The sequence below is a fragment of the Helianthus annuus genome, chromosome 13 (assembly GCF_002127325.2).
Source record: "Helianthus annuus cultivar XRQ/B chromosome 13, HanXRQr2.0-SUNRISE, whole genome shotgun sequence".
Classification (NCBI taxonomy): Eukaryota; Viridiplantae; Streptophyta; class Magnoliopsida; order Asterales; family Asteraceae; genus Helianthus; species Helianthus annuus.
The window spans coordinates 162,524,069-162,544,103 of NC_035445.2; the positions used below are offsets into that span (position 1 = coordinate 162,524,069).

At 34.9% G+C, this 20,035-nt stretch overlaps 4 protein-coding genes across 5 annotated transcripts; 2 read left to right on the forward strand and 2 right to left on the reverse strand.

The window, feature by feature from the left end:
• Positions 1 to 1,126: 1,126 nt before the first annotated feature.
• Positions 1,127 to 7,496, forward strand: LOC110900075 (3-hydroxyisobutyryl-CoA hydrolase-like protein 1, mitochondrial). Its single transcript, XM_022146974.2, has 14 exons — positions 1,127 to 1,386; positions 1,736 to 1,816; positions 2,057 to 2,125; positions 2,211 to 2,274; positions 2,653 to 2,732; positions 2,828 to 2,911; positions 4,024 to 4,108; positions 4,218 to 4,303; positions 4,965 to 5,086; positions 5,171 to 5,231; positions 5,308 to 5,406; positions 5,481 to 5,582; positions 6,946 to 6,987; positions 7,233 to 7,496. The coding sequence occupies exons 1-14, from the start codon at positions 1,240 to 1,242 to the stop codon at positions 7,350 to 7,352; spliced, it is 1,242 nt and encodes a 413-aa protein (XP_022002666.1). The 5' UTR covers positions 1,127 to 1,239; the 3' UTR covers positions 7,353 to 7,496.
• A 297-nt stretch (positions 7,497 to 7,793) lies between these two features.
• LOC110900076 (probable mitochondrial import inner membrane translocase subunit TIM21) lies at positions 7,794 to 13,556 on the reverse strand. The gene is made up of 6 exons (XM_022146975.2): positions 13,229 to 13,556; positions 8,990 to 9,168; positions 8,853 to 8,901; positions 8,653 to 8,772; positions 8,115 to 8,278; positions 7,794 to 7,971 (listed from the first exon to the last, which is right to left on the reverse strand). Exons 1-5 carry the CDS (start codon positions 13,514 to 13,516, stop codon positions 8,120 to 8,122), a joined length of 795 nt encoding a protein of 264 aa, XP_022002667.1. The 5' UTR covers positions 13,517 to 13,556; the 3' UTR covers positions 7,794 to 7,971; positions 8,115 to 8,119.
• Positions 13,557 to 14,722: 1,166 nt separating this feature from the next.
• LOC110903500 (cell number regulator 6) lies at positions 14,723 to 15,752 on the reverse strand. The gene is made up of 4 exons (XM_022149397.2): positions 15,654 to 15,752; positions 15,435 to 15,549; positions 15,080 to 15,345; positions 14,723 to 14,986 (listed from the first exon to the last, which is right to left on the reverse strand). Exons 1-4 carry the CDS (start codon positions 15,750 to 15,752, stop codon positions 14,723 to 14,725), a joined length of 744 nt encoding a protein of 247 aa, XP_022005089.1.
• Positions 15,753 to 17,268: 1,516 nt separating this feature from the next.
• On the forward strand, positions 17,269 to 19,835 carry LOC110900074. 2 transcript variants are annotated; one of them, XM_022146972.2, is made up of 4 exons: positions 17,269 to 17,600; positions 17,674 to 17,803; positions 19,102 to 19,198; positions 19,309 to 19,835. In XM_022146972.2, exons 1-4 carry the CDS (start codon positions 17,386 to 17,388, stop codon positions 19,572 to 19,574), a joined length of 708 nt encoding a protein of 235 aa, XP_022002664.1. In that variant the 5' UTR covers positions 17,269 to 17,385; the 3' UTR covers positions 19,575 to 19,835. The 2 variants fall into 2 exon arrangements, with proteins under 2 accessions (XP_022002664.1, XP_022002665.1); XM_022146973.2 differs by having other exon boundaries at positions 19,315 to 19,835.
• Positions 19,836 to 20,035: the final 200 nt, after the last annotated feature.

A 20,035-nucleotide genomic window follows, 5' to 3' on the forward strand; every position in this document is an offset into this window, starting at 1 on the left:
TTTGTAAAATGGCATTCTGACCCCCTTGAGTTTTACGTGCTTATTTTTGCTTATTTTTATGTACGTATGTCAAATATAATACCTTTTTATGCTTATTTTCATGTATGTTTTTCGTTGCTCTATGTTTTGTTCGAAAACAAGTCGGGTCAAATATAATACGTCTTCACTAGGCGGTATAAATTCGGTTACTTTACATTTCGACTTTGCTGCAATGCATGGTACCATTCTTTAACGTAAAAAACACTATTTTCTTACGTGCTTATTTTTAAGTACGTTTCGCTATAATTCCAAGTTGGTTTACATTTCAAAGTAAATTTTCTCGGTAATATAATATGTTTTCATGTCTGTTTTCATGTGTGTTTTCAGTTGGTCTACGTTTTGACGTAAATTTTGTTCGAAATCGACTCAAGTCAAATATTTGACAATATAAGTTCAGGCTACTTTAAGCTTTGACGCCGTCACAACGCACGGCGAATCAAAATACTAGTTCTTATTATTTTCTACAAATTGAAAATTCAGGTGCTTATATGATTACAAACTCCATAAATTAAATAAAGTAGAATGCCTATCTTGCTCATTAAACTAAGTTTTTGGATTTTTATTTTGAACACGTTTGTATTGATCTTCATTTTATTATTATTACATAACACAAATGCCGTCAATCCTTAAATACAGTCACTTTTGTGACTTTTGACTGTGATTAAACAAAGTTTGTTTGATGGTGGTTAAGATTGTACCTTCAACTCTTTTTTAGTTAACTTTTAAAATTGTCACTTTTAATCTCTGTTTTCTAAAAACTTTATGTGGTATTACTTTGACCCCTCGATTTTAAATCAGCTCGTGTTACGATTTCGTGTTTTTTAGCGGCTTTGGTCGTTGTTTGGCCCCTCCTCGTCGACATAAATTCTAATTCATCTACGTTTTACCTTATGAGAGTCACTTAGTGTTATAAATTCGTGATTTTTTATATTTTTTTTTTCTCGGTTTCAATCACCGTTTGATTTTTGTTTAGCATGTTTTTATGTCCCTACCTTTGGCGCTCCAGTTTTACGCCCTGCCCGCAACACGGGCCCAATTCTAGTTAATAGTTGAATACAAATCAATTGCATGTTTCTTTTTTCTTGAATATAATAATAACCTTTTGGAGTTGCAGAAATTAGGGTTTACATGTTCCTAATTATCCTAAATCATTGATCTCCGACCCAAATTTCTTCATTTTTTCACATAAATTTACAGAGAATGCAGAGCTTTACACGAACACAGTGTCGTGTTCGTCATTGTTATCGATTTTTTATCAACGAATTTCAACGAAGAACACGAAATTTTAGCAGTTGCAGTAGCAGCGCTGTTTCTGACAAATTACTCATCAATGATACTGATTCCTTTGTGAGTTTAGCTTCAATTGAGCTACTGATCACACACTTGCACTTGATTACATGAATTTGATGAAATTTGGTGTAATTTGGATCAAATTTGGATCAAATTTGGTGAAATGTTTGTCAAATTTGGTGAAATTTTGGTGGATTTTGGTGAAATTTGATGAAATGTTGCTTTGATTTAATGAAATTTGGTGAAATTTGAGGAAATGTTTGTCAAATTTGGTGAAATTTTGGTGGATTTTGGTGAAATTTGATGAAATGTTGCTTTGATTTAATGAAATTTTGGTGAAATTTGATGAAGTGTTGGTCAAATTTGAAATGTGATGAAATTTGGGTGAAATTTGGTGAGTTTACAGGTGTTAGTGGAAGGCAATGCAAGTTCAAGAACTGTAATTCTCAACAGACCTTCGGTCCTCAATGCGCTAAACGTTCCCCTGGTTCGATTACTTGACTATGTAACTCAAAACTTTTATAGTTACAGGGGTGTTCAATGTTCGGTTTAGAACTGATTAAATGGAACGGAAACCGAAAAAAAAACTGATGGAAAGACCTTTACAAAATTCCAAATCATATTTAACGTGAATACGAATGGCCAAACAACTCGGTGAAACATAGCCTTCGCATATTTCTAACAAATATGAAAGTCGGAAACAGTCTAATGTGATAAGAATATGCAGATGAGCAGGCTACGCAAACTGTATGAGAGCTATGAAGGGAATCCTGATATAGGTTTTGTGGTAATGAAGGTGAGTGTGAGTCGGTTCTTTATTTCATAATTTTCTTGACTTACGGTATGAATAACTGATTCATTGTAGTGAATTTTGTTTGTAGGGCAATGGCAATGCTTTTTGTGCTGGTGCAGATATAGTCTCCGTGCGCGATATGATCAAAAAAGGTACAAAACAAACATTTTTTTTAATAGAGTAAATTACGTTTTTGACCCCTATGGTTATATCACTTTTACTATATTAGCCCAAAATAAGAATTTTTAACATATCTGCCCCCATGGTCTCTATAACTAACCATTTTGGCCCCTAAGTCTAACCATTTTAGCCCCCATGGTCTCTATAACTAACCATTTTGGCCCCATGATCTCTAGACTTAGGGGCCAAAATGATTAGTTATAGAAACCATGGGGGCAGATATGTTAAAAATTCTTATTTTGGACTAATATAGTAAAAGTGATATAACCACAGGGGCCAAAAACGTAATTTACTCTTTTTAATATGTGGTTAGTTTCAATTTCATTAAGACTCAACATCATCTTGTGCAGGCAATATTGAAGGAAGCAAAGAAATATTTAGGAGGGTGTATGGTTTTGCATATCTTCTACATACGTATTTAAAACCGAATGTAAGCACTTAACGCAGTTGCTAACGAGCATCTATCTGTAAACATCAAAGATTTTAGATCATGGAGTAGACCTGTTATTTTAATGTTGTTTTTAGGTGGCTATCTTAGATGGGGTTACGATGGGTGGAGGGGCTGCGATTTCTATCCCCGGAACATTTAGGATTGCAACCGAAAAAACCGTAAGTATATACTGTAACTATAACAACCCGTCTGACATGGATAGTGAACTACTAAATTAATAACCGATGCTTTCTTTCAATTAGATTTCAATAATCCTGTTCTATGCAGTTAATATCGTTGATATATCGGTGATATATCACGATATATCGGTTATCGGTCCTCATGTAAAATATCGGTGTCAAATATCGGTACCGATATTATCAACGATATTGACCGATGTTGGACTGATATTTGACCGATATCAGTACCTTTCTTCTTAGTTCTACCATTCTTCTTTCTTCTTGTTGTTGCTATTAGTGTTTTAAGTCTTAATTGTTAGTATTTTAAGTCTTAAATCAATTCCTACTTGCTACAATTGTTAGTGTTTTGCAAGTTGTAAAAGGTTAATTTGTTAAAGGTAGGCGACTGGGGTGCAAACGAGCCGAGCGTCTCGCGAGCTACTCGAGATTGGCTCGAGAAAAAGCTCGAAACGAGCCGAGCCTTATCGAGCCCGAGCCGAGCTTGAGCCTCAAAACAAAGCTCGTTTGTTTATCGAGCCCGAGCTCGAGCTCGAGCCTCACATGTGAAGCTCGTTAGGCTCGTCGAGCCTTATCGAGCCTTAGTGTAAACGAGCCGACCGAGCTTATTTAAACTTGTTTACAAGCCGACCTCGAACCTAAATAAGCTTATTTAGTAAACGAGCTCGAGCCCGAGCTTTACTTATCGAGCTCGCAAGCCTAAAAGTCTATTATTTATATTATTTTTATTTAATATACTAATTAATAGATAATAAACGAGCCGAGCCCGAGCCGAGCTCGAGCTTGATAAAATACAAACGAGCCGAGCTCGAGCTTTGAAAACAAAGCTCGAATCGAGCCGAGCTCGAGCCCGAGCTCTCATAAGTAAATCGAGCTCGAGCTCGAGCCTGGCCGGGCTCGGGCTCGGCTCGGCTCGTTTGCACCCCTATAGGCGAGTCTACTGAATTGTTAGTGTTAAATTGCTATATATATAAATTCTGCATGATATTAAAATTACCGATATCCCACTGCTATAACCAAGATGTCAAATATCGGTCCTTGACCGATATCCGGTTTTTTACCGCATTAACTGCATAGATCCTGTTGCACTGCAGGTTTATGCTACCCCGGAAACGTTAATCGGTCTTCATCCTGATGCCGGTGCTTCATTTCACCTTTCACATCTTCCCGGTTATTTAGGTAGCTTATACCAACTGTTGTTACAAATTACCGCACTGAATTTTAAATTAAAAAGATTGTTCACTTGGTTAACAATAGTGATATGAAAGAAAGATCAACTTGTATGTAGGGGAGTATTTGGGCCTAACAGGAGACAGGCTCAATGGAGTAGAAATGATCGCGTGTGGGCTTGCTACACACTACGCACACAGTACGGTTAGTTCTTTCGGACACTTTCCTTTTTGTAACATCACTAGTAAATTGCCCCGGGCCGGGCGTTGCCGCGGCGTTTTGAAAAAAAATTACGTCAAGATGTAGATCAACTGAAAACGTACATAAAAATAAGAACGGAAACGTATTATATTTTACCCGACTCATTTCCGGAAATTTTACGTCAAAACATAGGCCAACCGAAAATGTACTTAATTAATAATAAGCATAAGAACATATTATATTTGACCTGACTCATTTCCAATTCCAGGGAAAATTTACGTTGAAACGTAAATCAACTTGAATTTAAACCGACATGTACATAAAAATAAACACATAAAACTCGATTACAAAGTCTTTAGAAAGTTAAGGGGTTGTAAGTGTCAATGCTGAAAGTTGAGGGATAAAAATATTAAAAAAAAAAAAAAGACAAAAAAAAAAAAAAGACAAAAGTCAAAGTCAAAGTCAAAGTCAAAGTACTATTCACGAAAGTTGGTAATTGTATTATGGATAATGCTGAAAGTTGAGGGATAAAAATATAAAAAAAAATAAAAAAGACAAAAAAAAAAGAGAAAAGGAAAAGTCAAAGTACTATTCACGAACGTTGGTAATTGTATTATAGATAATGTGTTTGGTTTCATGAGTACTATGTTAACTTCACCTGCAGAAAGTTCGAGAAATCGAAGAATGTCTCAAGAATCTGGTAACCGACGATCCTTCTGTCATCGAAACTTCTCTTGAAAAGTATAGTGACTTTGACTATCCTGATAATAATAGTGTTCTAAAGAGGTGAACTTTTATTGTTTATGAATTATCTTTACTAAGGTGCTTTGATGTTACGCATAAGCTAATGATTTACGTTCATGTTTTTAGGTTGGAAATGGTTGATAAATGTTTCGGTCATGACAGTGTTGAGGAAATCATTGACGCCTTGGTAAAATTTGAAAAGGTTTACACTGAATAATTTAACGTTTCAGTTTTTAAAGAGTACGAATATGAAAAACCGACAGGAAAGTGAAGCTGCGAAAACTCGTGACGTATGGTGCGAATCCGCCTTGAAGAAATTGAAATATGCCTCACCGTTGAGCTTGAAGGTTTCCTTGAGATCAGTACGTCTCTTCAAGATAACTTCCTCAGCTTGATTTTGATTTTATGAATTTAATATTTAGTTTATTTTGTACAGATACGAGAAGGGCGGTTTCAGACACTTGATCAATGCCTAATTCGTGAATTTCGGCTAACGTCACGAGCAATGTCATGCCAGATATCCAGTGATTTTTGTGAGGTATATTAATTAGAGGTGATAAATTGGCAATCTTAGCCCATTGACTTATAAATGAGGCTATTTCGGTTATTTTTATATCAAACAAATCAAATTAACAAACAGGGGAAATGGGTTGGAGTGGTAAACGGGTCAAAAGTCGTTCAAAATTTGGTTTTAGTACATATAAGTAGGGCTGCAAACGAACCGAACAAACACGAACAAGACTATGTTTGTGTTCGTTTGTTAAGAATATATGTGTTCGCGAACCGTTCACGAACACTTATCGAACCAGATTTTATGTTCGTGTTCGTTTGTTAAGGAAATGAACTTGTTCGTGTTCGTTTGTGTTTGTTTGTTAATTTTAGGCAACGAACAAAAACGAACGTTGACGAACACAAATGAGCACAAACTAATGTTCATGAACACAAATGGAATCAAACAGACACAAAAAAATCGTTCATGAATAGAATATATAATACATCGACACTTATTAGATATTTAATTTGTCGGAATTTTGAAATATTGAAATAAATATAAAAACTAAAAACACTAATGAACTATCGAACACAAACGAACACGTTACGGAATGTTCACGAACATAAACGAACGAACACGACCTCTGTTCATGTTTGTTCATTTAACTAAACAAACGAAATTTCTTGTTCGTGTTCGTTTGTTTAATAAACGAACGAACACAAACAAACTTCCCACCGAACGGTTCACGAACTGTTCGCCGAACGTTTGGTTCGTTTGCAGCCCTACATATAAGTTTTCCATCTTCTATCTATCTAAATTGCCCTATTCACAATTTAGAATATTATGTTAAATGATAAAGTTTTTCTAATCATAATTCACAAAATAATACAATTTAAAAAAAAAAATCCAAGTTTCGTGATCCAACCGATATACTCGCATTTTTGACACCTTTAATATTTGTTATAATGAGGTGTGAAAATTTCCGATACAACCTAAAACATGACACAAAAATAATCAGGTGTTGGGTTGTCGTATCTAGCTCGTTTAATAAACGAGTTGTGATCCAGTTGACCTTTTAATTAAGCAAATCATGCTTGTGTTGACTAGTCGACCCTCTTTTAGTTCATTTTTTACAACCAACCGGGTTAACATGTATACAACTTGATTACTATTTGCCGACTCATTTGACACATTTAAATAAAGGGGTTAAATGAGTCATGTTCAGGTTGCATGATTTTCAGTTGTGCAAGTTAGGGTTGATGTTTTCAACAGAAATAAAATATGAATTGTGTTTTGAATTAGAACAATCAAACCCGCCGACCCGAAACATATTGACCCAACATGATTGACACCCATGATATAATCACTTGTTTATCTACTCATGGAGATTTTGTTTTAACTAACACAGGGTGTTCGTGCACGAATGGTGGATAAAGATCAAGCACCAAAGGTATTAACATTCGCTACATATCATTTACTAAATTACCCTTCTTGCTTAGAATCTTAGATCTTGCAATACAAATGCATCAAACACAGTTTTAGGGGGCGTTTGGTTCGCGGAATGTTTTGGAATTGGAATTGAAATTTTTATAGGAATTAGAATTTGGAGGAATTGCATCAAACACCCTTATACTCCTTCCGAACACTGCTGTTTTTGTTAATATGAACTTAACCTTTGCTTTCTCAACTTTACAGTGGGATCCGCCAAGCTTAGCACACGTAACACACGACATGGTGGATCAATATTTTTCTCCCCTCAGTCCACTCGAGCCTGAACTAGATTTGCCAACGAAGCAACGAGAGGCGTTCACATAACCAACCCCACCTATATACAGAACTGATTATCAATTTCTAAACCCCATATTTTTTCCTAACAAAAGTTACACTCATCTTAATAATCTATGCAAATGTTCTCTACATGTGTTGTTCCATTTTTTTTTAGGAAATTCATTTACTAAATATAATCTAGCATGTGTTTTGTCTGCCTTTTGCTTTTGTTTGATACATGCGTATCCTATTTCCGATTTCTTTTTAACGGCAACTTTCTTGTATTAGGCTACCGCACTCTCCAAATTGAAGAGCTCGTTGCCCACTCTAGCCAGACTATGTTGTCTTAACCGGGGCCACGCTGACTTCAAAGTTTGGTTTGGGCATTCCCCTGGGAAACCATACCGCCGACTGCCACTTGACAGACGTTGTGCCACCATACCGCCGACTACCACACGGTGGGGCGAAAACCCGGGTGAGCTCAGGATAGAACTTGGCACAACCACTTGATGGCAACAGAAAAATGATACAAATATCTATATAAACATAATGTCAAAAATGGTCATGAAAACACAGCCTTGATCAACCCATCCAGGCTAGTGTCTTGGACTTATATTAGAAACAACCAATCGCGTTTGAAAAACGGGGCAGGCTCCTTATCATTTGCCTGCATAAACACAAAACAGCCATGATCAAAACCCGTCGAATTAAATGAGTAATTTAAAATTCATATAAAAAAGAATCATGCCCATTTTATAAAATTTGTGAAACTTTTATAAAATTCGGATTGAAAAACGAAAATGATGATACCTTAATCAAGCTGGAAGATAAGATTCAAGCAACATTCTTGATGGAGACGGAGAGTGGATTTCGACTTGCAGATACATAAACTTCCATTGTTTGTCCTCTTTGTCTTTAAACATCTCCGTAAAAACCCTACCGGCTCCATGTGGGCCCCGAATATGAAATTGAACCTACAAACATCCAATCATTAAACATGATTTATATGATGTTTTAAAATTATTAAGACTAGGGCTGTTTGGCAACATCTGAATGGTTAAGTGCTGAACCAGCAAGAGGTCTGAACCATTAAGTGCTGAACCAGTAAGAGGTTTAAACCATTAAGAGCCTGTATAATACTTAACCGTTCAGAGGCAAATGTCTAACCAATTCAGATTAGAGGTCTTAACCATTCAGACTTTGTATAAATCTTAACCATTCAAGGCAAATGTCTGAACCATTCAGACATTTGCTCGTGAAACAAACAGTCTGAACCATTAAGTGCTGAACCAGTAAGAGGTCTGAACCATTAAGAGCCTGATTACGAGGTAAACAAACAGCCCCTAACCTCGACATGCTCAACACCATCATCATCTTTCCAAACTCTATTAGGGATCCGTTGTCGAGCAGCTCGATTTCTGCTTTCTTGACCGTAACCAGTAATCGGTGAGCCAATCCTAACACGAACCTAATACCCATGAAGAATAACACAAATGAGACGTGTACCAAACACAAATCTTAAACACTGAGCTCACAAAATGAAAAAACCTGACTGTCGTCTTGAATCCTGCGCAGAGCTTTGTTAAAAACCTTGTACCTGATAAAAAAAAAGAGAATAAAAATCCATATAATAACAAAAAAAATGAGTATAAATAAAGTATATAATTAATGCTACCAAGTCTTACTCTTTTGGTTCAAAGATAAGTTCTTTAAAAACACCGTAACCGGCAGCAGCCGCAATTCCAAGGCCCGCCAGGATAACAACGCTATATGAAGCTCCTTCTGTAAATGTCATTGGCTTCTCGGGTATATTGTATGTGGGTGCATCAAATGGATCTTCAACAGTTGTGACCTCCTTCCTAGTCTGTAAAGTGCAAAAAAAAAAAAAAAAAAAAAAAAGAGAAAACGTTTAGATGGTAAACAGTTAAAAAAGTGTGCGTTAAATAAGAGAAAACGTTTGGACAATAAACGAGTTCTCACTATCGAGTGTTCTTACAAAAAACTTTCTTCCATAGTCCCATACATAGTTGTTAATGGCGAATAGCGACAAATAGCGATAAGGTAGCTATATGCTTCATAGCGAATAGCGATAAATAGCAGGCGGCTATTTCATAAATAGCGACACACTAGAAAAAAATAAAAAAAAAATTATATGTATCTTATATCAAAATACCCTGGTATGTATGCTATTTTACATGTATATTTAACAAAAACCTAAAATTCAGCTATTTTATAGCTATATTTAATTGCTATTTCTATTTAAAAAAAAAGTTGTCGCTAATCGCTATTACTGCTATCTATCGCTACAGCCCTAATAGCGAGCCTTGACCTATACGCTACGTAGCGCGCTATAGCGATCGCTACGCCTGCTATTGACAACTATGGTCCCATATAAGTTTGTTACACGTTTAGTGGTCAATGAAGAGTTAAAAACTATGGCTAAAAAGAAACATATACACATAGATTTAGTGATTTACTCATATATAAGCATCACACTACTTCCTCAAAAAAACATACACAGACCTCGGATCTGCAACTCTATACTTCTCTCAGTTGTCTGTTTTAAGAGAAAACATAGATTTTCGATCTCTTTGATTTTAGCAGTGACATAGAAATAAGATATATTTATCAACACTTAAAAGGCCATCTCACTATGATACAACTCATACAAGTAGCAGATTAAAGTAAAACTTCTAAGCAAATAATACTGAAGTTCGAAACAGATCCGTCTTCTTCATAAACAACCATAGTTGTTAATAGCGGCTATAGCGACCGCTATAGCGCGCTATGTAGCCATGCGACCAAGTGTCGCTATATGGGTCTTAGCGATCAATAGCGAACTTAGCGACAGTTAGGTTTTTTTTTTGATGTTAATATCAATTAGATATAGCTATAAAATAGCTGGATTTATAGGTTTTTGTTGAATATACATGTAAATACCATATATACAAGGGTATTTTGATGGAATATACATATAAAAATTTTCAAAATTCTTTTTCTAGTGTAATCGCTATTTATAAAATAGCCGTCGCTATTTGTCGCTATTCGCTAAGTAGCCTATAGGTGCCTTGTCGCTATTTGTCGCTATTCGCTATCGACAACTATGTAAACAACTGACACTTATTTTACAAATAAGACAGTTCTAACGACGCAATACCGTGAAAGGGAAACCACAATGTTCACAACTCCACACTTTCCACCGAAAACTTATTTGGTTTTAGTACAAGGGCAAACCAAATGTGATCAACTCCACACATTCCACCGAGAGGATTAGGCAGGTTTTACGACAACTGCACCTCTTTGAGGACATGGTCCAAGATTGGACTTTGGAGTTCAAGGAGACGTAGGATTAAGGTTAATAACTTTTAGGGTAAGGTGCGGATGTGTCTTAGCATTATCCCGGGGGCTTGATTGTTTCCCACACTTTAGATGGACTTTGCATGTGACGATCTTCTTGCATTTATTTCTATATGTAGTTTTGTGATGTTATATTTGTTGGGTAAAGTTCTTGTACAAATAATCTTAACATACTAAACATACAAATTGAAGGAAAACTCAAAAAGACAAGGTGGCATTTTTGTAATTATCAATAACTATCAAAGTTACTCTACAAATATACCTAAAAAAACCTAACCACTCCCCCACCCCCAAAAAAAACCTAAACCCCCCCCCCCCACCCCCCAAAAACCTAAAAAAAACCTACCCCCCACCCCCCAAAAACCTAAAAAAACCTAACCCCCCCCCCCACCCCCAAAAACCTAAAAAAACCTAACCCCCCCCCCACCCCACCCCCAAAAACCTAAAAAAAACCTAACCCCCCCCCCCCCACCCAAGCTAAAATGCTAAAAACTAAACCCCCCAAAAAACCTAAAAAAATAAAAAAAAACACACAAATTATTTTATTTTATTTTATTTTTTTAACATTTTTTTTTAAAATCGCTACTTTTAGTAGCAGCAAAAAAAAAAAAAAAATTTTTTTTTTTTTTTTGCTAACGAAATGTAGCGATTTTTTAATAAAAAATGTTTAAAAAAAAAATTTGTGTTTTTTTAGGTATTTTTGGTTGTAACTTTGATAGTTGGTGGTAATTACAAAAATGCCACCTTGTCTTTTTGGGTTTTCCTTCAATTTGTATGTTTAGTATGTTAAGATTATTTGTATTTGATCTTTTGCCTATATTTGTTTATATTTTACTATGTTACTCTAGTCTTCTCCACTTCTTTTGTTATAGGGAGCTTCTATTTCTACATTTGTAGTTTTGTTTGCGGTCTCTTCGGAAGCAATCTCTATATTCACAGGGATAGAGATAAGGTTTGCCTACATCCCACCCTCCTCAGACCCTACTAATAGCTTTGTTATTTGTGGGATTTACCAAACATAGTTTGTTTGTTTGTATAAGAATAACATCCAGTCCGTCATACCTTGGTTTTAAAATGCGTGTAGCGATCCGATGCGTTTTGATCCCAAAACCCGATGCGTGATGCGCAATGGGCGAAGCGCACCCATCACGTATCCGAGGTATTCTTTATTTAAAAATACTAAAAAAATATTTATAGCTAATATTTTAACTTGTGAACCTTGAAACACTAAAATATACTATATTCTCATCATCTATAGTCAGATTTGTTCAATTAAAGATCTAATTTGTTCAAATACCGGTCAACTGCATAAGGCGCCACATTAGACCACATCATGTGATGCGCGCATCATGCGATGCGATCTAATCACTGCATCATGTGATGCGCGCATTATGCGCTTCTGATGCGCGCATTTTAAAACCAAGCGTCATACCAACCAATATTGTCCCCTCCGCCCACAATTAGGGGTGTTCATCGAATCGAATATCGAATTTTCGAATTATTCGAATCGAATTGTTCGAATAATTTTTATTTTTCCTTGAATTCGTATTCGATTCGAATTCGATTAAAACCTATCTAATTCGATTCGAATTCGTATTCGAATAAAAAACCCAATTCGTATTCGATTCGTATTCGATTAAAGTTTCGAATTCGAATCGAATTCGAATAAATTCGATTTAATTCAGATTCTTTAAAACATGTAAAAAACTATCAAAATGAAACATAAACTTTAAAGCAGCCATAAAGCACGATATCACATTAAAAAGTTACAAATAAAGTACCACAAATCTAAAATTCAAAACGAGAAGTCGGGAATAATCACTCCACATTACAAGTTAATATTTTTATTGTTAGAAATCTATTGATAGATATTTAGGTTTTACTTATGGGTCATGTTGTGGGTTTGGTAATGGGTAATTTTAATACTTGGAAAAAATTTTGAAAATAATTTATTGTATAGCTTAATAAAAGTTTAATATGTATTATATATAAAAATAATAAATAAAAATGTACAATTTTTATCGAATTTCGAATCGAATCGAATTTGAAATTATAAATTCGTATTCGATTCGTATTCGATTTACTTGACTCGAATTGAATCGAATTCGAATTCTTATAATCGAAACGAATTCTTGATAATCGAATCGAATTTAAACGAATTTCGAATTTTTCGAATTCGAAACGAATCCTGAACACCCCTACCCACAATGAGCTCACAACTTGTGTGTTCGGTTGCGTGAGTGAGTCTTCCTAGAAGGCCACCCACCCAAACACGCTTACTTGTGGAGTCCACCTCTCATCCACAGCCAACACACCCAAAACGTGTCGGTGACATTTGAGGCGGGACATTCCTTACGTCCTACTATCTCTCGTGTGTCCCGGACTCCCGGCAACACGAAAATTTGTAACGAACTAAAATCTATGGCCTTTATGACATATTAATATCGAACTCTAACTTATCAGTTATCATCACCTCTAACTAAACTTTGCTATAAATTATAACCTAAACATACAATCAACATTTGCATACAAATATCATAACATTTAAAAAGAGTACAAAACCCAACCTCTGAAGCATTCTTACTTGTAGATCGTGACGCTTTCGATGCAAACGATCTCACTTCAAACGAACCAACATTACCACCTGCATTGATCGAATTAACCTGAAATCTCGACAGTGTAGAGCCTAAAGATCCTAAATATCCGGTTTTTCTTCTGTTTCCAACCGTCGCACCGGTTGCGAACCGGTGAACGCCGGTGGAAGTTAACGGCGACCTGAAAGATGGAGCGGAGGACAAAGATCTACTACATAAGGCACGTAATTTGTATAAAGAACGTGAAGAAGATCGGATCATGTTGTTGAATTGTTGTTGAAGAAAAGATTTGATAAACCCTAATTTGGAGGTTTGGGGGTTTTTATGATGTAAAGTGAATCGGGTCGGGTCGGGTTGGGTTGGGTTGTGGCTTGATGAGTAACCGGGTATTGTTTTACGTAATGATGTAAAGTTGTAAACCATCCCTTTAACTTTTATCATATTGTATAATTACCCCTTTGATGTAATTAAAAAAAAAAAAAAAACTAGTATTAAGGACCCCACGTTGCGGTGAGGACGGACACCAATGCCACACTACTATCAACGACCACCAACACTGAAGTTGTAGCGTGTTAATGCGGAGAAACTAAACCGAAATGTAAAACATATAAACGAATAACCAAGTCGATCTAGGACCTGCGCGTTACGATGAACATGTCAAACAGGAAAAAATAGATGACATAAAAACGTTTAACTACACACGCACGTTGCGCCGTGCTAACTCGCAAAATTTAGAACGGAACGTAAAACGAAAATTTAATGAAAAGTATAGAGGACCAAAGTTAAAAGTAAGAAAGTTGTGAGGTTATATTGCAGAAGATGAAAAGTTTTGGGGTTAAAATTAAAAAATTCAAATAGTTTTGGGTTAAGAGTAAAGATGAAAAGTTTTGGGGTTAAAAGTAAAAAAAAAATCAAATAGTTTGGAGTTAAAAGTAAAGAATCAAATAGTTTTGGGTTAAAAGTAAAAAATTCAATTTTTTTTTTGAAAAACCCTCAAAACATAAGTTACAACACCTTTATGCCTAAACATATTGAAAATTACAGTATTGGGTAATGCTAAAGTTACTTTGGGTTGGGTAAGGAGTTGAGTGTTTTCCCATTTATGGGCATTGGTGCGATTAATGTTGTCGTGCGGTTGTAATAATAAAGAGGTGAATCGTCGCGTGATCTAGCGTATTATCATTACGATTGAAATTATGGGATATGTTACTATTTATGTATGAGACACGCTAATGTGTTTGCGATGCTAGGATAGATTTGAGGTTTCAACTAGTTTTGTGTTTATACATTTTTTCATGAATTTAATGTTATTTTGCCGGAAATATAAATAATATCGAATAAGATATGAAACTCATGTCACAAAAAATAACTACATTAAGACATTTCAAACAAGCAAAAAAACTCTTCTTTTTCTATTGCTTACATGGCGATATTTAAATATTAAAGATGTTAATTTGTGCCTTTTACTCATCTTTCAACGATTTGAAGTTCCATATTCTTACTGTCTTCACTATCTTGTTGGGAAGACGAAGAATACGACGATGATGAGGAAGTGGATTCAACCTCTTTGTGACGTTGTTCGACGATGGCCTTCATCTCTTGAACGCGTGGCGGGCTCATCATGGTATCTCCAACGCCCTCCGCTAGGTGCAACTTCATCTCACGATGCTCTTGACATATCGCGCACCAATGCAAGCAACAATGTACAACACATGGGTCGCAAGGGGAATTCTATACAAATTGCTTAACAAAGTTAAAAGAAAATTTCACTAATATCATTTGTTATTCAATGAAAATATATAAAGCTGTATACAATTAATGTACCTTTAAGTGATATTTACGTTGGAGGGATTGTCTTGCCATGCCAGTGTAAATACCACACATCCACCAAGCAAAGAAAAGGCCCTCGGTAATGAGACACGAAGTACTCGGGTCAATTCCCGAGATGAAAGCAGTAATCACGGCTAGGGCCATGCCACCCTCTACACATAACATGTGACACATACACGCATTGTTGGCGGGTATCTCATCATTTAACGCCTCTATATTGCGCCCAAACAATATACACGGGCAAAAGAGGCCGATCAAGCCTAAAATAATAATAATCGGGTATTCAAACAAACCACACAAATTAATATCGCATATATAATAATAATAATAATTAATTATCAGAACTTACAATTTTCAGGATCATCGGCACAACTAAATATTCCAGTAGACCAATCTTCATCGGCGGGTGGCTCATATGATGATGGTAAGGCTTGCCCACATTCCGGGCATCTACGATCATATAACTATAAAAACAAATTGTATGTTTAAATATCTTGTGTTGTACAATAAAAGTTTACATTATGTGCTTACGCGTGTATTGATCGATTAATCTTAATCGATCACAAACCTGATGAATGTCGATAGGTTGATTGAGTTCCCCCGGCGTGACATCTTGTAGAGAGGTTTCTTGTTCCTTCGTAAGCTTCACATAAGACTTTTCTCCCATTTTTCTTTATTGTTTCCTTTCAAACATACAAAATATTTTGCTTCTACTCATAACTTCCACCAAAATTTTGCTGGAAAATGTGTGTTACTACGTATTTTATGTATGTATTCTCATCCCTACAATTTACTAATTTAGTTCTTTTGTCAGTTTAAAATGTATGAACCAAAATTGTTCTTAAAAGTATAAATTTGGAAATTAATTCAAACATATATTAGTATATAAAATATGTTTATACAGGGTAGGGATAGTGTACATTAATTCAGAAGTGTGAGAAGTGTATTATAACACTATATATAACACTATATAACACCATATAAACACCGTATAACACTATGTAATAACACTATATATAAAACTATATAACACCATATAAACACCGTATAACACCATATAACACCATATAACACTATGTAACACTATATGACACTATATAACAAGATATAACACTGTACATCTATCATAGACATGCTATCAGACAAACTATAGTGTTATATTTGTTATATAGTGTTACATGGTGTTATATGGTGTTACATATTGTTATACGGTGTTTATATGGTGTTATATAGTGTTATATATAGTGTTATAATACATTTCTCACACTTCTGGATTAATGTACATGATCCTCTACCTGTTTATACAATATCAACTTATCTAACTGCATAAATAAACGAGTCCATGACTTGACAGTTGAAACTCATAAGTTAAACCTTTTTTACTTTAGGTTTAAATAAACAGATAGGTCAATCCGTTCAATAATTTAATACAAACACGACATGTTTATTAAACTAGCAAAAAGATTTAGACTCGTCTATGATTCTAACCCGTTTACACTCAACTTGTAAGTAAGGGTCTGCAAAAAACCAAACTAACCGACTCATAACCGACTTAATCGACAAAACCGAACCAAATCAAAAACCAGTGGGTCGGTTAATTGTTTTTTGAGAACCGAAAGTAGCGGGTTGGTTATAGTTACCAATGTTTCCAATCATACCCATCATAACCTAACCGAACCAACATGAAGTAAAATCTTTGTCGGATTTTGGACTTTTCACCATTTTTATTAATATTTGATGCTTTTGGTTAAAAGTTTGTTAGAATTTGTGAGTTATATCATATCGTTTTGGTTAAATGTTGTTTGAATTTATTGTTTATATCATATGTTTTTGTTCAAACATTCAGTAATAATCAGTTTTAATACTATAGATTATAGTATTTTTTTTTAATACTATGTAATACATACATTAAAATATACAAAAGTGTAATAACAATTTATTTAATGGTCAAAAAAATTTTTGAGTTATTTTTTGCTAGACGTAAATTTATAGTTAATCGATCGTTAAAACCATCAAAACCGATTAACCATAACTACCATAACCGATTGATTATGGTTATAGGTTTTGGCCAAAACCGATCCAAACCGACTCATACAGACCGCTACTTGTAAATTGTAACTAAAAGCGTCATTTCTCAAACTTTAAGCACTCTTTTATAAATTATGAATTATGATCACCAATGAGACAATGACCAAACAACCTTATCGAGAATGTCGAGCAAGAAACCAATCTTCTATTTTATCTCTTGATTTCATTTCATTTCATATATATATAGATTTTAGTTTTTAATATATTATATTATGGGAGGAGGAGCCGTACCTATTCCGGCAACCACCGCCGGAAACCACCACTCAAACCCACTATATTCTCCGACTGTATCATCCAATTTCTCCACCGGAGATTCAGATTTCATCGTTGAAAGTGAAAAAATGGCAATTGGGTATTTAAATTTAACCAATTTTGGTCATGTTCCTTCTCGAACTGAAGTGCAAAACGCCATTTATGATCTTCAAAGGTAGTTCTTTTTAGTTTTTATTAATTAAGTTTGAAATAATATGATGATGTTGTAATTTAGAATTTGAAAATAGGGTGATGAATGGATATGGGGAAATTATGGAGCAATGGAATTATGATGATTCAACAAGTGTAATGAAATCTTTGGGACAAAAGAGACTTCTTGATGCATATCATCACCTTCAAACGGATCCTTTTGTTCAGGTGATCAATCAATCAAATCTTATTTTTTTTTTACAATAATGAGGTAGGTTTGTTTGTTTGTTTATTTGTTTCGGGCCGTAAACGAGCCAACCTGATTCGGTTTGAGCGAGTCAGTTCTGTCTGGTTAATTCGTTTATCTTAACACGTTGAAATGTTGCGCTCGAGTTTGGCTTATGAAAAGCTTGAGCCAAGTCACGTATTTTAAAATTTTGTGTTTTTACACATAACATAATACAAAATATATAAGATTAAGGTTATTGTACAAATAACCTTAACATAAAAAAAAAACCCCTTAAAGCAAGAAGTGATTGGGAGATTTTTTTTTTTTTTGAATTTTTTTCCCATATTATTAATCATGTATTTTTAGTCATAAAACTAAAAAAAATGTGATTTTACACTAGTAGAGTAATTATGTAATTTTGTACTCTACTACTGTAAAATCACGATTTTTTTTTTTACATTTTGCAATTAAACATCATTTTTAAGTAGTAGGGGAAAAAATTCAAAAAAAAAAAAAATCTTTCTTTCACTTCTCACGTTAAGGGTATTTTGCATGTTAAGACCCATTTGTATTTACCAATGGAGTGGTGGTCCATTGACAAAGGCAAACACCTTGTGAGGGAAAGGTCTTAGGTTCAAGTCTCACAGACGACAGGAATAAAAGAAATATGTCATTAAAAAAAGACTCATTTTTATTTTATCTTTACACGAATATATAATTATATGTTTCAAAATTTTAGTTACAATTTATATACATTAAATTTAGGCTTTCATGTAAATGAACCAAACGAGCGAGCTTCACTTGGCTTGGACTCGACTCATATACAAACCAAGCTGATTTTGAGCGAGACTTTTTCAAACGAGCTGTAACTTTTTAGACAATCCTAACAATATTAAAAGATTTAGAGGACCCGGGGTGGGTTTGTTTTGTTCCGTGATGAATTCCACCACGCCGTTATACACGGCCGCCACTCACATCCACCACGCGTGGAAGAGTTAACGCGTTGTGGTGGTCACGCGTTGAACTTTGGAACTTTGTGTATGGTGGGTTGTACTCTAGTGCTGAGGAGTTGTACACTGATGGAATAAATAAAAAAGGTTGTGATACCATCACTAGTGATACCACCCCCTCTACATTTCTATCACTAGTGATAGAATATTGGTTGTGCACATGGCATGACTTGATTGGATAGTGGGAGTGATAGATTCTATCACTAGTGAACCACCCCTAGTCCCCTTATAGACTGAAAAATTATATTTTCATTGATTTTCTTTAAAAATGATTGAACATTGTATAGAGGCTAGTACTATCAATATCATCGGATATCCGGGTGTGGGACGCGATCTTGAAGAATGACGCGGTTCAGGATCTTCGAGGCTCGTTGCCACTTGCAGGTGTGTTCCTTTTCAAGTATTATGTCCCAAAAATGTCTAAAATTTATATAAATTAAATAATGATCATCAAAGTCTTAATCTAACAATCAATAGTATGTTCATAACATTAGAAGCAGATGAAGAATGTGCAACCTACATGCACGAACCCAACTCGACATCTGCTATTGTTAAGTGGATTTTTGCAGTCATGAAATCGAAAATCATTCAGTTGGTGGAGAAATTAGAGGTTTTTGTGTTTGAAACACTATATCATGTGTCAAAAAAGACGACGTCCACATCGAAGCATGATATTTTGGAAGAGAAAGTACGATCTTCACTGCTGCTTTCTATAGTTGTACTCGTGATAGTCGTCGTGACTAGGAGCCTTGAGACATGATCTACCGATCTCTGATATCATTTTATGGGTTATGTTCACGTACAAAGTGCCTTATCGTACAAAACGTACGAAAGGCATGAAAAAGCCAAAAAAACGCATATGATATTTTTTTGATAGACACTGTTTGAAGTTTTTTTTTTTTTTTTTTTTTTGATGATTTTCTACCCGTGTAAGTTTTAGCTAAAATACAATATTTCTGTACGTTACTAATTTCTTTGAAACGGTGTCTTAGCATATGATAAATGAGACACTTTTAAAGCATTCATAATCGGTTCTTTATCTATATACATATTATTACACTAAAAACAACTACTTTTTCTCTCTCCTTTCCAATTAAATAATATTTTTATACATTTATCATTATCTTTTCTCTCTATCCACTCACAACCACTTCTAAAAATATTAAAAAAGTTATAAAGGTGAATAGTGTTTTCCATATATTTACAGATAAACAGTAACAT